Below are 14,897 nucleotides of genomic sequence, written 5' to 3' on the forward strand. Positions count from 1 at the left end.
GCTTTTTCTCCCACCATAAAAATAAAACATCTTCATTATGATTGTATTTAGAGAATTCTTTTGGAAAATGATTATTGTGCTGATTTTCCACTACAAAAGACAGTGCTTTTTTCCCTCACCATGAAAGTAAACATGCTCATTATAATGTGAAACTAAAATTAATCCAAGATCCCATCAGCATTTATTTAGGGTCATTACCTGAGATTACACTAGATGTTATTTTGCCTATTTTTTTGGTTCTGAATGTATTATAAGCACTTTCTTATGTTATTTAATATTTTATAAAATATAAACTTTAGTGCCTGCATAACAGTCCAACACATCTGTGCATCTTTCCTCTACTGTAGAACATTCAGACTGGTTCCAAGTTTGCTACTGTAAGCAATACTACAATAAATATATTTTTACAGTACTTATATATATGTCTGGTTGTTTTTTTAGAGTTCTACCTTATCTTTGTGAGAAAGTCCTCAAGAATCTGCCATTAATTCAGATAGATTTCCCTCAAGTGATGAAAATACTCAAGGATCTTGGTCACATGTGAGGAAACTGATCCTCTCTTTTGATTCTTAAGTCCCGGTCCTATATGACCAAATAATTAAAAATAACCTTCTTTCCAAAGCATTCCCACTTAATTGTCTCCCTGTGAAGGCATGGAAACAGGAAGTGAGAGGTGGTTGCTACCCATACCATGAAAGAAAAGGAATGAAACTGATGAACAAATTTTAGTAGATAGAATAGACAGGTTTTTAATAGATAGGCTCAATCATATTTCCTCTGAATACAGTGGGAATCAAAGGCAAACTGGTAACATTTTTATTTATTATGTTGTAAAGAAAAGTTTTCAAGCCTTGCACACCTGATATCATTAATCTACTTTCAAGCATACTGTATTACTATTAATATAGCTTGGTTAGAATTCATGCATCACTTTTGTGTGACAGGAGACAAGTACTGCTTAAAAGTGATACCAGGTCTTTCTTGGGAATAAGGCATGGATACATTTAAATCACTCTGTGTCCAAATGAAGTTCAATGGCTGACCCTAGACTGGGTCTTGATTCATAGAAGATATTTAATAAAAATTTGTAAAATCAGAGGCCTTCCAGAAGAAATTCTAACCTATATAGGAAAACTCTTCTGAGTAAATACCTAGGATAAGAGTGGTCACACAATAGAAGTAAAAGACTGGTCTGAAGAACTGGAATACATTAAACTTATTCATTGAACAAATTTGGTTGATTACCTGCAGAGTGTCAAGTGAAAGCGAAAGTGTTAGATGCTCAGTTATATCCAACTGTTTGCTACCCCATGGACTGTACCCTACCAGGCTCCTCTGTCCATGGAATTCTCCAGGCAAGAATACTGGAGTGGGTTGTCTTCTCCTTGGGGCCCTTCCTGACCCAGAGATCAAATCCAGGTCTCCTGCACCAAAGTTGTGTGTGTATATTCCTTTAAGTATAACCCTATATTGGAAAGTTGGTTGTGGGGTCCCACATGTTTGGAATAACCAACTTGCACTGTTTCCCTCCAAGGTCTAACCAAATAGAGGAAGATTAAGAGTGAACGTTGACATTCTAGGAATCAGCAAGCTAAGATGGACTGGAATGGGTGAATTTAACTCAGATGACCATTACATCTACTACTGTGGGCAGGAATCCCTTAGAAGAAATGGAGTAGCCATCATGGTTAACAAAAGAGTCTGAAATGCAGTACTTGGATGCAATCTCAAAAACGACAGAACGATCTCTGTTCGTTTCCAAGGCAAACCATTCAATATCACGGTAATCCATCTATGCCCCGACCAGTAGTGCTGAAGAAGCTGAAGTTGAACAGTTCTATGAAGACCTACAAAACCTTTTAGAACTAACACCCAAAAAAGATGTCCTTTTCATTATAGGGGACTGGAATGCAGAAGTAGGAAGTCAGGAAACACCTGGAGTAACAGGCAAATTTGGCCTTGGAATACAGAATGAAGCAGGGCAAAGGCTAATAGAATTTTGCCAAGAGAACACACTGGCCATAGCAAACACCCTCTTCCAACAACACAAGAGAAGACTCTACACATGGACATCACCAGATGGCCAACACCGAAAACAGATTGATTATATTCTTTGCAGCCAAAGATGGAGAAACTCTATACAGTCAGTATAAACAAGACTGGGAGTGGACTGTGGCTCAGATCATGAACTCATTGCCAAATTCAGACTTAAATGAAGAAAGTAGGGAAAACCACTAGACCATTCAGGTATGATCTAAATCAAATCCCTTATGATTATACAGTGGAAGTGACAAATAGATTTAAGGGACTAAATCTGATAGACAGAGTGCCTGATGAACTATGGACAGAGGTTCATGACATTGTGCAGGAGACAGGGATCAAGACAATCCCCATGGAAAAGAAATGCAAAAAAGCAAAATGGCTGTCTGAGGAGGCCTTACAGATAGCTGGGAAGAGAAGAGAAGCAAAAAGCAAAGGAGAAAAGGAAAGGAAAGATATTCCCATCTGAATGCAGAGTTCCAAAGACTAGCAAGGAGAGATAAGAAAGCCTTCCTCAGCGATCAGTGCAAAGAAATAGAGGAAAACAAGAGATTGGGAAAGACTAGAGATCTCTTCAAGAAAATTAGAGATACCAAGGGAACATTTCATGCAAAGATGGGCTCGATAAAGGACAGAAATGGTATGGACCTAACAGAAGCAGAAGATATTAAGAAGAGCTGGCAAGAATACACAGAAGAACTGTACAAAAAAGATCTTCATGACCCAGATAATCACGATGGTGTGATCACTCACCTAGAGCCAGACATCCTGGAATGTGAAGTCAAGTGGGCCTTAGAAAGCATCACTACGAACAAAGCTAGTGGAGGTGATGGAATTCCAGTTGAGCTATTTCAAATCCTAAAAGATGATGCTGTGAAAGTGCTGCACTCAATATGCCAGCAAATTTGGAAAACTCAGCAGTGGCCACAGGACTGGAAAAGGTCAGTTTTCATTCCAATCCCAAAGAAAGGCAATGCCAAAGAATGCTCAAACTACCACACAATTGCACTCATCTCACATGCTAGTAAAGTAATGCTCAAAATTCTCCAAGCCAGGCTTCAGCAATATGTGAACCGTGAACTTCCAGATGTTCAAGCTGGTTTTCGAAAAGGCAGAGGAACGAGAGATCAAATTGCCAATATCCGCTGGATCATCGAAAAAGCAAGAGAGTTCCAGAAAAACATCTATTTCTGCTTTATTGACTATGCCAAAGCCTTTGACTGTGTGCATCACAATAAACTGTGGAAAATTCTGAAAGAGATGGGCATACCAGACCATCTGACCTGTCTCTTGAGAAAACTGTATGCAGGTCAGGAAGCAACAGTTAGAATTGGACATGGAACAACAGACTGGTTCCAAATAGGAAAAGGAGTACGTCAAGGCTGTATATTGTCACCCTGCTTATTTAATTTACATGCAGAGTACATCATGAGAAACGCTGGGCTGGAAGAAGCACAAGCTGGAATCAAGGTTGTCGGGAGAAATATCAATAACCTCAGATATGCAGATGACACCACCCTTAGGGCAGAAAGGGAAGAAGAACTAAAGAGCCTCTTGATAAAAGTGAAAGAGGAGAGTGAAAAAGTTAGCTTAAACCTCAACATTCAGAAAACTAAGATCATGGCATCTGGTCCCATCACTTCATTGGAAATAGATGGGGAAACAATGGAAACAGTGTCAGATTTTAGTTTTTTGGGCTCTAAAATCACTCCAGACGGTGATTGCAGCCATGAAATTAAAAGACACTTACTCCTTGGAAGGAAAGTTATGACCAACCTAGACAGCATATTAAAAAGCAGAGACATTACTTTGCCAACAAAGGTCCGTCTAGTCAAGGATATGGTTTTTCCAGCAGTCAGGTATGGATGTGAGAGTTGGACGGTGAGGAAAGCTGAGCGCCGAAGAATTGATGCTTTTGATCTGTGGTGTTGGAGAAGACTCTTGAGAGTCCCTTGGACTGCAAGAAGATCCAACCAGTCCCTCCTAAAGGAGATCAGTCCTGGGTGTTCATTGGAAGGACTGATGCTGAAGCGGAAACTCTAATACTTTGGCCACCTCATGCGAAGCGTTGACTCATTGGAAAACACCCTAATGCTGAGAAGGATTGGGGGCAGGAGGAGAACGGGATGACAGAGGATGAGATGGCTGGATGGCATCACTGACTCAATGGACATGGGTTTGAGTAGACTCCGGGAGTTGGTGATGGACAGAGAGGCCTGGTGTGCTGCGATTCATGGGGTCGCAAAGAGTCGGACACGACTGAGCAACTGAACTGAACTGAGACTTCATATGGAATATTTTCACTTCTTAGTGAAACGCTACAAAAATATTAAACTACATCAGTCTCTCTTTTTTTTTTCATCAGTCTCTTTTTATGAAGCCCAGGCCCTGTCCTTCTATCTGACCATATAAGTCAAAATTTGTGGAAGTATAATTAATGCCTTTGCTACAAAACCAGAAATAGAGACATAAGAAGAAATGTCCGTATTTCAACATTTCAATTTCTTGAGCATTTTGGTGCTACAGTAATTGTTTACTTTATACTCATTTATACATATCTTCAATAGTGTTACTGTAACAGCAAAGTCTCTTTGAGACAAAGGAAAGATTTTTTAGTGACAAAGGAAAAATACCTTTTATTCTGAGGTTGAATTTAGGAGCCTGTGTGAAGGAAGGCTTAGCAAGGTGGTAGGTAGATGAGACTGACTGCTTACAGGAAACTAACTTTCTATGCTGGATTTGATTCTATTAGGGCTATCTTGAAAAATGTGGAGAAAATGTTTTAAATTGCAACTGGAAGACAACTGCTGGACTAGAAATGGAAAGTCCTGAGCATTGAGGAATTTAGCAGATGGCTCCCCATGGACAGAGGAGCCTGGAGGGCTACAGCCCATGGAATCGCAAAGTCAGACACGACTAAGCGACTAACACTACACTATGTTCTCTCTGCACTGGAGATGACAAATTTATGGGTATGTTTTGGATCAGTTAAAATACAAAGATGAGGGGCTTCCCTGGTGGTACAATGGTAAAGAATCCGCCTGCCAGGGCAGGAGACAACAGGTTAGATCCCTGATCCAGAAATATCGTGAATGCAGTGGAGCAACTAAGCCCATGAGCCACAACTATTGAGACTTTGCTCTAGGGCTTGGGAGGCACATCTCCTGAGCCCACGTGCTGCAACTACTGAAGCCTGAATGCCCTGGAGACGTGCTCCACAAGGACAAGCCACTACAGTGAGAAGCCCATGCACTGCAACTAGAGAGTAGCCCCTGCTTGCTGCAACTAGAGAAAGCCCATGCAGCAATGAAGACCCAGCACAGCCAATAAATAAATAAATTTTTAAAAATTAAAAAATATCACAAAGCTGATTATTTTATATTTTACATTAACAAAACATAGAGAAATTTATTTTGCCTTGTCAACCCATATGTCAGCTTGGATCTTTGTATAAACTTTATAAATTATAATTGACTTATATCCCTAATTAAGATTCTCTGTGAGATTATTGATGATTTCCATGTGGCCAGTGATAGGCTAAGATCTGGAGTTTCTGAACAAATTAGTATATGGAATACCTCAGGCCACATAGATTGGTTCAGAAATTGACACGTAACCTAACACTGACTGATGAGATGTAAGGCAAATTTTGCTGAGGGTTTCCAGAAAAGAAGTTCCATCAATCTTGAAAGACAGTTTTTAGGGAGAGCCAGCTCTCCTCATTCAAAGATTGCCATATATGTATGTGAGTGAAGTATTATTATCCCATTTTACCGATAAGAAAACTAAGGCTCAGTAAAGTGTATATCTTGCACACTGATGGCTTATAATCAGTAGTACTGAGATTCAAACCCAGATCAATCTGCTTCTGAAGCCCATGCTCTTAAGCACCATCCGATAGCCACAGATAGCTCCCAGGTGATACTGATGCTGCTGGTTGGGAGACCACAGTCTGAGAACCACTCTTTATAAAACTTAACAGCTGACAGTTATAAATAGCCCAATAGTGAAAACAGGGCAAAAGGTTTGCAAGTCAGTTTCACAAATGTTATTAATAGTATAATCAAGAGTTTCATAACAAAATAATGTCTCAGAGTTATCAAATACAGCACATTGAATGTAACAGGAGGTGGAGACTGGGCTGACCACAAGATTCTCTGCCACAATATTTATCTAGAAATTCATAAGCTGACTACAAAGCTAAATGTGTGATGAAAACAAAGTCCATCAGGGATGTATAGCTGAGCAAAGCTGCATAAGAAGAGAGATCTGTGAGTTTCTTCTAGATTTTGTTTTTATGCCACATTAGCCTCTTTTTCTTATTCTTAAGGACCATTAGTTACAATCCGGCATACTTGCCCTGCAGCCAGACTGGGGTAGGGTCTCTAAAGTCTAACTCTCTTATTTACTAACTAGGTGACCTTTGGTGAGCTTATTTATTAACTGTGTGACCTTTGGTGGGCTTCTCTGATGGCATAGATGGTAAAGAATCTGCCTGCAATGCAGGAGACTGGGTTCGATCCCTGGGTTGGAAGTCACAAAGAGTTGGACACGAGTGAGTGACTAAGCACAGATCTTTGGTTATTTAATACTTCTGATCTCATTTTATCTCATCTATAAAATTTGGATATTAATAATTCTCACTTCACAGCACTGTTGAAAAATCAATGAGATAAGACATGAAAGGGGCTTCCCAGGAGGCGCTAGTGGTAAAGAATCTGCCAGCCAATGCAGGAAACAAGAGACATGGGTTGGATCCCTGGGTGGGGAAGCTCCCGTGGAGGAGGGCATGGCCACCCACTCCAGTATTCTTGCCTGGAGAATCCTATGGACTGAGGAGCCTGGCGGGCTATAGTCCATGGGGTGGCAAGAGTCAGACATGACTAAAGTGACTGAGCATGCAAGTCATGAAAAAGCCATTGAGTAATGTCTGCCACGTACTAAGTATCCAGTAAGTGTCAGCTATTATTACTTGTCCCATAGCTGAGTTAGGCCATGAGATACAAGAGAGACTTTTGTGTTTCTCTTAATGATGGTTTATACAAAATCTCATGCTGGTACCAGCAGATAAAATATAGTCATCAAGCTTATTGGGTGTCTATAATGTGCTGTGCTATCAGATACACATCTCTGTTAGATGTCAGCAGGACATTTAAAGACTGGAAAGGAGATTTTGTAAAAAATTCTTATTTAAATCTTTCTTTTGCTAACCTTGTACATTCCAGGCACATATATTTAACTCCTATGGCAACCCTACGAGGTCATTGTTTTTAAACATTGCAAGCTGAAGGGTAAGAGGTATAAACTGACAACAAATTGATAAAGTGTTTCAGACGAAAGCTTTCAAATATATAAATTAAGACATGAGGTGATATATTCATAATTTGGGAAGGGAGTGAGAGAGTTGGAGACTCAAATGCTCATTCACACATGTATCTCACTTGCATGTTTTTCCCTTAGAGGAATTTACAGGATAACAGAAAGAGAAATATCAAGTTATCATAGACAAAGTATACAACTTGCAGCATTTAGACAACTGAAGGTATTAGTACATGGCTACTTAGTAATCATATCTGTTTATATTAATAATATGATATGATATAATATGTAAATGACTCTCCAAAGATTTGGAGGAAAGCTACCCTCAATTTAGAAGAAAACTAAGGAAAAGTTTGGATGAATTTGTGATAGATTTGAAGCCTGGCAAGTCCACTCGCTTACTCCTTGGAAGAAAAGTTATGACCAACCCAGAAAGCATATTAAAAAGCAGAGACATTACTTTACCAACTAAGGTCCATCTAGTCAAAGCTATGGTTTTTCCAGTAGTCATGTATGGATATGAGAGTTGGACTATAAAGAAAGCTGAGCGCCGAAGAATTGATGCTTTGAACTGTGGTGTTGGAGAAGACCCTGAGAGTCCCTTGGATTGCCAGGAGATCCAACCAGTCAATCCTAAAGGAAATCAGTCCTGAATATTCATTGGAAGGACTGATGCTGAAGCTGAAACTCCAATACTTTGGCCACCTGATGCAAAGAACTGACTCATTTGAAAATACCCTGATGCTGGGAAAGATGGAAGGTGGGAGGAGAAGGGGATGGCAGAGGATGAGATGGTTGGATGGCATCACTGACTCAATGGACATGAGTTTGAGTAAACTATGGGAGTTGGTGATGGACAGGGAGGCCTGGCGTGCTGCAGTCCATGGGGTCGCAAAGAGTCGGACATGACTGAGTGACTGAACTGAACTGAGTCCAGTTTGGAGAGTTATAGCATTTTGATTCTTACTCGGTAATTTGCAGAATATATTTAGATTATCTGCTCATTTGCCCTGGACAGGGTCTAAGCACTCTTCCCCTATTAGGGGAAAAGACTACAGATTTTTTTTTTCCCTTCAGGAGGTTTATTCAGTTACAGTATATTTTCCATCAAAGGCCCCTTCCCCCAAGGAATCTCAAATTTGACCTCGTTTTCTCCTTTATTCCACCAGCATATTCTAATCCAATCAAGAGCTGGTTTTGACATACAGCAAATTAGGGAAAGGGCACAATGGCTCTTTCAAAGTGAAGTGAAAAAGCTTTTCAAGATTCTTTTTCCAGTTAAACACCTTCCAGAAATGAAAGATGTTTCTTGCATTCTACCATAGATTTCCATGGGCTGTTGGTGGCTCTCTTGTTTTGTCTCCTCTCCTTTACCTGCCCAGATATTCTGGGCCCCACCTGCAGCTGGGGCTATAAGGGAACATACAGTGAGTCACCATCCCCCAAGACTCTTCCCATAAGGCATACCTTACTGTTTAGGATCTGGAAAACCCTCTGCTGCAGGGTCTGGCCCTGCTTGGGCCTCACCAGGATGTAAATGACTTTCAGGTCTGGGCTGGTGCGAAATAGCTTCTCCATCAACACTTTGCCCAAGAAGCCTGTGGCCCCAGTAATGAGAATGGACTTGCCACCATAGAAAGCTGCAATCATGGACATGATTCTTCCCTTTATCTTCTATAGCTTCAGAAAGAGGTTCCTGAAAAGAAAGAGAAATAACAAAAGATTACATTCTCAGAAGTGCTAAAATGAAGTCATTTAAAATGTTGCTGGCATTTCCAGGAATTTTGAAGGCAGGAAAGGGTCAGATGGAGTGATAGCATCATGGTTTATTGACAACACAATTCATTTCAATAAATATTTATTGAGATTAATCTCTATGCCTGACATCATGCCAGCAACTGTGGGCAAGAAATGAGTAAGATGTGGTTTCTGCTCTCAAGGAATTGCTTGTAGTCTAATGGCGGAGACAGATTCCTAGAAACTATTAAATATTATATGGTAATCCTAAAACCAAAGAAAGCACAAAGAAAGGGTTCATAGCAGGATCTAGAAATTTCAGGAAGGCCCCTATAGAAGGTGACACCAGTGGTCAAACTTGAAAAGAGATAAGGACTGGGGTAAGGGCATTCCAGACCAAGGAAAGATCAAAAGCAAAGGTCCAAGGTGTGGTGTAGGATGCTGTATGGAGGAATAATACAAGGAATTCAGTGTAGGAGATTGTACTCATAAGGTTAGGAGTAGCCCCAAACCTGTAACACCAAAGATGAGAACAGTTATCAAATTTTAAAACTTATGATGTAATTTTTAAATTCAGTTGCAGTTTTATTTTATTAAAACAAATTTTTTTTGATGTGGATCATTTTAAAAGACTTTATTGAATTTATTACAGTATCAGTTCTATTTTATATTTTGGTTTTTTGGCTGTGAGTCATGTGGGATCCTATCTCACGGACTAGGGATTAAACTCACACCCCCTGCATTGGAAGGTGAAGGCTTAACCACTGGACGCCAAGGAAGTCCCTCAGTTGCAGTTGTATTTAGAGAAAATTGTTTCCAGGAGCAAGTCTGGTGGTGGGATGCCAGATGCAGCACTTGGATGCTGTGACTTCTGAGAAAAAGCACTCCACGTTATAGAAATGCAATCGGAAGTGTTTGGTCTTTAAGCCTGGCCTCAAGATTGTTGATTGGAAGCAGTGGAGCTTTGAAGGAAGCAAGGCCATAGTGTGGGAGCAGACCTTCCTTTCTGTCCTTGACTGTGCTGCCTGCAGCCAGTTCTTGGCCATTTGTGTGTATCTAATAGAACACAACTCCAGGGACTGGCCCGGACATCAGGGCTTGCAAAGAAGAACAAAAAACAAGCGAAAAAGTCAACACCCTGCCTCTTTAGCTCTAGCCAAGTTAACTCCAGTGACTCCTGAACAAATAATGACTTTTCATGTTGTTCAGTCACTAAGTCGTGTCTGACTTTGCAACTCCATGAACTGCAGCATGCCAGGCTTCCCTGTCCTTCAATGTCCTTCCCTCTAGGAGTTTGCTTAAACTCAGGTCCATGAGTTGGTGATACCATCCAACCATCTCATCCTCTGTCACTCCCTTCTCCTCATGCTTTCACTTTTTCCCAGCATCAGAGTCTTTTTTTTTTTTTTACTTTTTTTTTTATATATATATATATTTTTTATAAATTTATTTATTTTAGTTGGGGGCTAATTACTTTACATCCGCAAATCAATCAATGTAATACACCACATTAACAAATTGAAAGAAAAAAACCATATGGTTATCTCACTAGATGCAGAAAAAGCCTTTGACAAAATTCAGCATCCATTTATGATAAAAACCCTCCAGAAAGCAGGAATAGAAGGAACATATCTCAACATAATAAAAGCTATATATGACAAACCCACAGCAAACATTATCTTCAATGGTGAAAAATTGAAAGCATTTCCCCTAAAGTCAGGAACAAGGCAAGGATGCCCACTTTCACCACTACTATTCAACATAGTTTTGGAAGTTTTGGCCACAGCAATCAGAGCTGAAAAAGAAATAAAAGGAATACAGATAGGAAAAGAAGAAGTAAAACTCTCACTGTTTGCAGATGACATGATCCTCTACATAGAAAACCCTAAAGACTCTACTAGAAAATTACTAGAGTTAATCAATGAATATAGTAAAGTTGCAGGATATAAAATTAACACACAGAAATCCCTTGCATTCCTATACTCCAATAATGAGAAAACAGAAAGAGAAATTAAGGAAACAATACCATTCACCATTGCAACAAAAAGAATAAAATACTTAGGAATATATCTACCTAAACAAACAAAAGACTTATATATAGAAAACTATAAAACACTGATGAAAGAAATCAAAGAGGACACAAACAGATGGAGAAATATACCATGTTCATGGATTGGAAGAATTAATATAGTGAAAATGAGTATACTACCCAAAGCAATCTATAGATTCAATGCAATCCCTATCAAGCTACCAATGGTATTTTTCACAGAACTAGAACAAATCATCTCACAATTTGTATGGAAATATAAGAAACCTCGAATAGCCAAAGCAATCTTGAGGAAGAAGAATGGAACTGGAGGAATCAACCTGCCTGACTTCAGGCTCTACTACAAAGCCACAGTCATCAAGACAGTATGGCACTGGCACAAAGATAGAAATATAGATCAATGGAACAAAATAGAAAGCCCAGAGATAAACCCACGCGCATATGGACACCTTATCTTCGACAAAGGAGGCAAGAATATGCAATGGAGAAAAGACAATCTCTTTAACAAGTGGTGCTGGGAAAACTGGTCAACCACTTGTAAAAGAATGAAACTAGAACACTTCCTAACACCGTACACAAAAATAAACTCAAAATGGATTAAAGATCTAAACGTAAGACCAGAAACTATAAAACTCCTAGAGGAAAACATAGGCAAAACACTCTCCGACATAAATCACAGCAGGATCCTCCATGACCCACCTCCCAGAATATTGGAAATAAAAGCAAAAATAAACAACTGGGACCTAATTACAATTAAAAGCTTTTGCACAACAAAGGAAACTATAAGCAAGGTGAAAAGACAGCCTTCAGAATGGGAGAAAATAATAGCAAATGAAGCAACAGACAAACAATTAATCTCAAAAATATACAGAGTCTTTTCCAATGAATTGGCTCTTCACATCAGGTGGCCAAAGTATTGGAGCTTCAGCTTCAGCATTAGTCCTTCCAATGAATATTCAGGGTTGATTTCCTTTAGGATTGACTGGTTTGATCTTCTTGCTGTTCACGGGATTCTCAAGAGTCTTCTCAAGCACCACAATTTGAAAACATCAAATCTTTGGTGCTCAGCCTTCTTTATGGTCCAAATTGGTATAAATTATGGTCCAATATGGTATAAATTATGGTCCAATATTGTATAAATTATAGTTGTAATTTATACTTTTGAGCATCTTGAGTCTATGTTCTTGGGCAGAACTCTTTGCCTTTGGAGGATTCATTCATTGATGGATTTACTCAACAAATAATACTGTGCACCTGCTATGCCAGACTCTAAGTTCTTAAGATAAACAGTTGGATAAAGCAAATAAATCCTTGCTGTCACTCAAGCAGAGGAGGCCAGGGATATACTGATAAATAAATACACTGACAAGTTAATTACAGACTGTTACAAACATAAATATAATAAGGATTAATGACAAAAATCACAATTATCAATGTCATTCACTTTAGGGACCACTGCAGATTTCAAATATTAGCTATATTCACTGTGTTATTTAAATTCTATTTATTAAAGGTTGACATGAGAATAATATTTTGAAGAACACATTTGGACCTTGTGCAAAAGAGCAATGAAAGATACTTTTTGTCATGTTACATAAGGTTACTCATATTACAGTCTATCCAATTATTTTCTCAAGAATGTAGCATACAGGGAAAGTATTGAATATTCTTGCCTTGCCTGCCTTGAAGCTCAGAACAGTGATGTCATCAAGTTTGGAAGGCAGTACATATTCTAGTTTGGCATTCAGGTTCTAAGCAAGACTGTCTAAAATCAAATCCCAGATCTACCACTTATGAGGTGTGTCATCTCAGGTAAATTATTAATCTCTCAGTGCTGCAGTCTGTTCATCAGTAAAATGGGGATAAAGTATCCAGTTACTAGTGCTGTGGTAAGAATTATGTGAATGAATACATGTAAAACCCTTAAAAAACACAACTCATCTCTAGTACTGTCTATTAGTATTGTCAGTGCCTCTACATTTTTCATCTTAATTGTTCCTTGGTTTTCCTTTTGACATGTATTTTATATGCCTTCTTTTGGAAATATGAGGAGATGATTTATACTCAATCATCAAGCCAAATAAAGTGCTTTCCCCAAATGCAACTGTACTTAATGATAAATCTTTTCAACTCTTTTACCTATAAAAATGTTTATGTTATTAGGCATAAATGAGCATGGTTAGCAGGAAAATATAGATGGGAAACTGAATTTGGAAAGTGGTGACTTCTCAACCTCACTAGTTCTGAAGATGTTATGTGCTTGTTTTGTAATAATGTATGCTTTAGTGTAGTCATATTTTCTAGAAATGCAAAGATACTGTTAAGATTTTTGGTCCCAGATAAGTTTGCAATGTGTGAGGAAAAACTTTAGAGAACAGGTTGCATATCCCTAATGAACCTATTTCTTGTGGGACAAAGGAAAACTTGATGTGTCTCCAAAGAATGGAATGTGCCTGCTCTGCCCACAGTCCAAGTATTTCTCAAACACAACAAAAACCATAGCACAGTATAATGAGTGCTCTGAGAGGAAAACAAAACATAAGCCAATATCTCCTGGCACTCGGTACCCAATTGGCAAAAGCAGGTGGCAGGGGAGTTGTGGTCAAGACTCTAATTAAAGCAAGTGATTCTGAAAAACATCAAATCAAAGCTGCATCAGAGATGTTTCTTTAAACTTTTGCTTCCGCTCTCAAGCTATTGGCTTAGTTATTGAACCCAGAAACGCCCATATAAAATTTGGCCCTGGAAATCCTATTTTATATGTCATAGATTTGCAAGGTCCAGGAATTGCTAACTCTTGATATAATTCATTTGGACTTCCCTGGTGGCTCAGACAGTAAAGATCCACCTGCAATATGGGAGACTGGGGTTCGATCACTGGGTTGGGATGATCCCCTGGAGGAGGGCATGGCGATCCATTGAAGTACTCTTGCCTGGAGAATCCCCATGGACAGAGGAGCCTGGTGGACTACAGTCCATGGGGTCGCAAAGAGTTGGACATGACTGAGCGACTAAGCACAATATAATTTATTAAAATAATTGTTTCAGGACTTCCCTGGTGGTTCAGGGGCTAAAACTCATGCTCTCAGGCAGGTGCCCCCAGGTTCAATCCCTGGTTAGGGAACTAGATCCCATACACTGCAAGAGAGAGCTCACATGACACAACTAAGGATCCCACATGCTGCAACTAAGACCCAGCACAGCCAAGTAAATGAATAAATACTTAGAAAACACATATTTTAAAAAATAGAAGTAAGCCAGAAAGAAAAACACCAATACAGTATACTAATGCATATATATGGAATTTGAAAGATGGTAACGATAACCCTATATGCGAGACAGAATAAGAGATACAGATGCATAGAACAATTTTATGCACTCTGAGGGAGAAGGTGAGGGTGGGACGTTCTGGGAGAATAGCATTGAAACATGTATATTATCATATGTGAAACAGAACACCATTCCATGTTCGATGCATGAGACAAGGGCTCAGGGCCGGGGCAATGGGATGACCCAGAGGGATGGGATGGGGAGGGAGGTGGGTGGGGGGTCCAGGAAGGGGAACACATGTAAACCCATGGCTGATTCATGTCAATGTATGGCAAAAACGATTACAATATTGTAAAGTAATTAGCCCCCAACTAAAATAAATAAATTTATAAAAAAAAAAATAGAGTGCAGAGAGGTCTGTGTACCCTTCTTTCAGCTTTCTCCAATAACATCTTACATCCTTATACATATAATTTAAAAAATA

General features: G+C 39.2%; 1 protein-coding gene across 5 annotated transcripts in view; it reads right to left on the minus strand.

The window, feature by feature from the left end:
• FAR2 (fatty acyl-CoA reductase 2) overlaps positions 1-14,897 on the minus strand; it is a 168,598-nt gene that overhangs the window by 45,096 nt on the left and 108,605 nt on the right. For all 5 annotated transcript variants that reach the window (XM_081591740.1, XM_081591738.1, XM_081591737.1 and 2 more), the window contains exon 2: positions 8,827-9,055. In XM_081591740.1, coding sequence (XP_081447866.1) covers positions 8,827-9,015 — 189 coding nt within the window. In that variant the 5' untranslated portion in view covers positions 9,016-9,055. The remainder of the gene's footprint in view (positions 1-8,826; positions 9,056-14,897) is intronic.

The sequence above is a fragment of the Giraffa tippelskirchi genome, chromosome 4 (assembly GCF_054371585.1).
Source record: "Giraffa tippelskirchi isolate mGirTip1 chromosome 4, T2T-mGirTip1v1.2.pri, whole genome shotgun sequence".
NCBI lineage: Eukaryota > Metazoa > Chordata > Mammalia > Artiodactyla > Giraffidae > Giraffa > Giraffa tippelskirchi.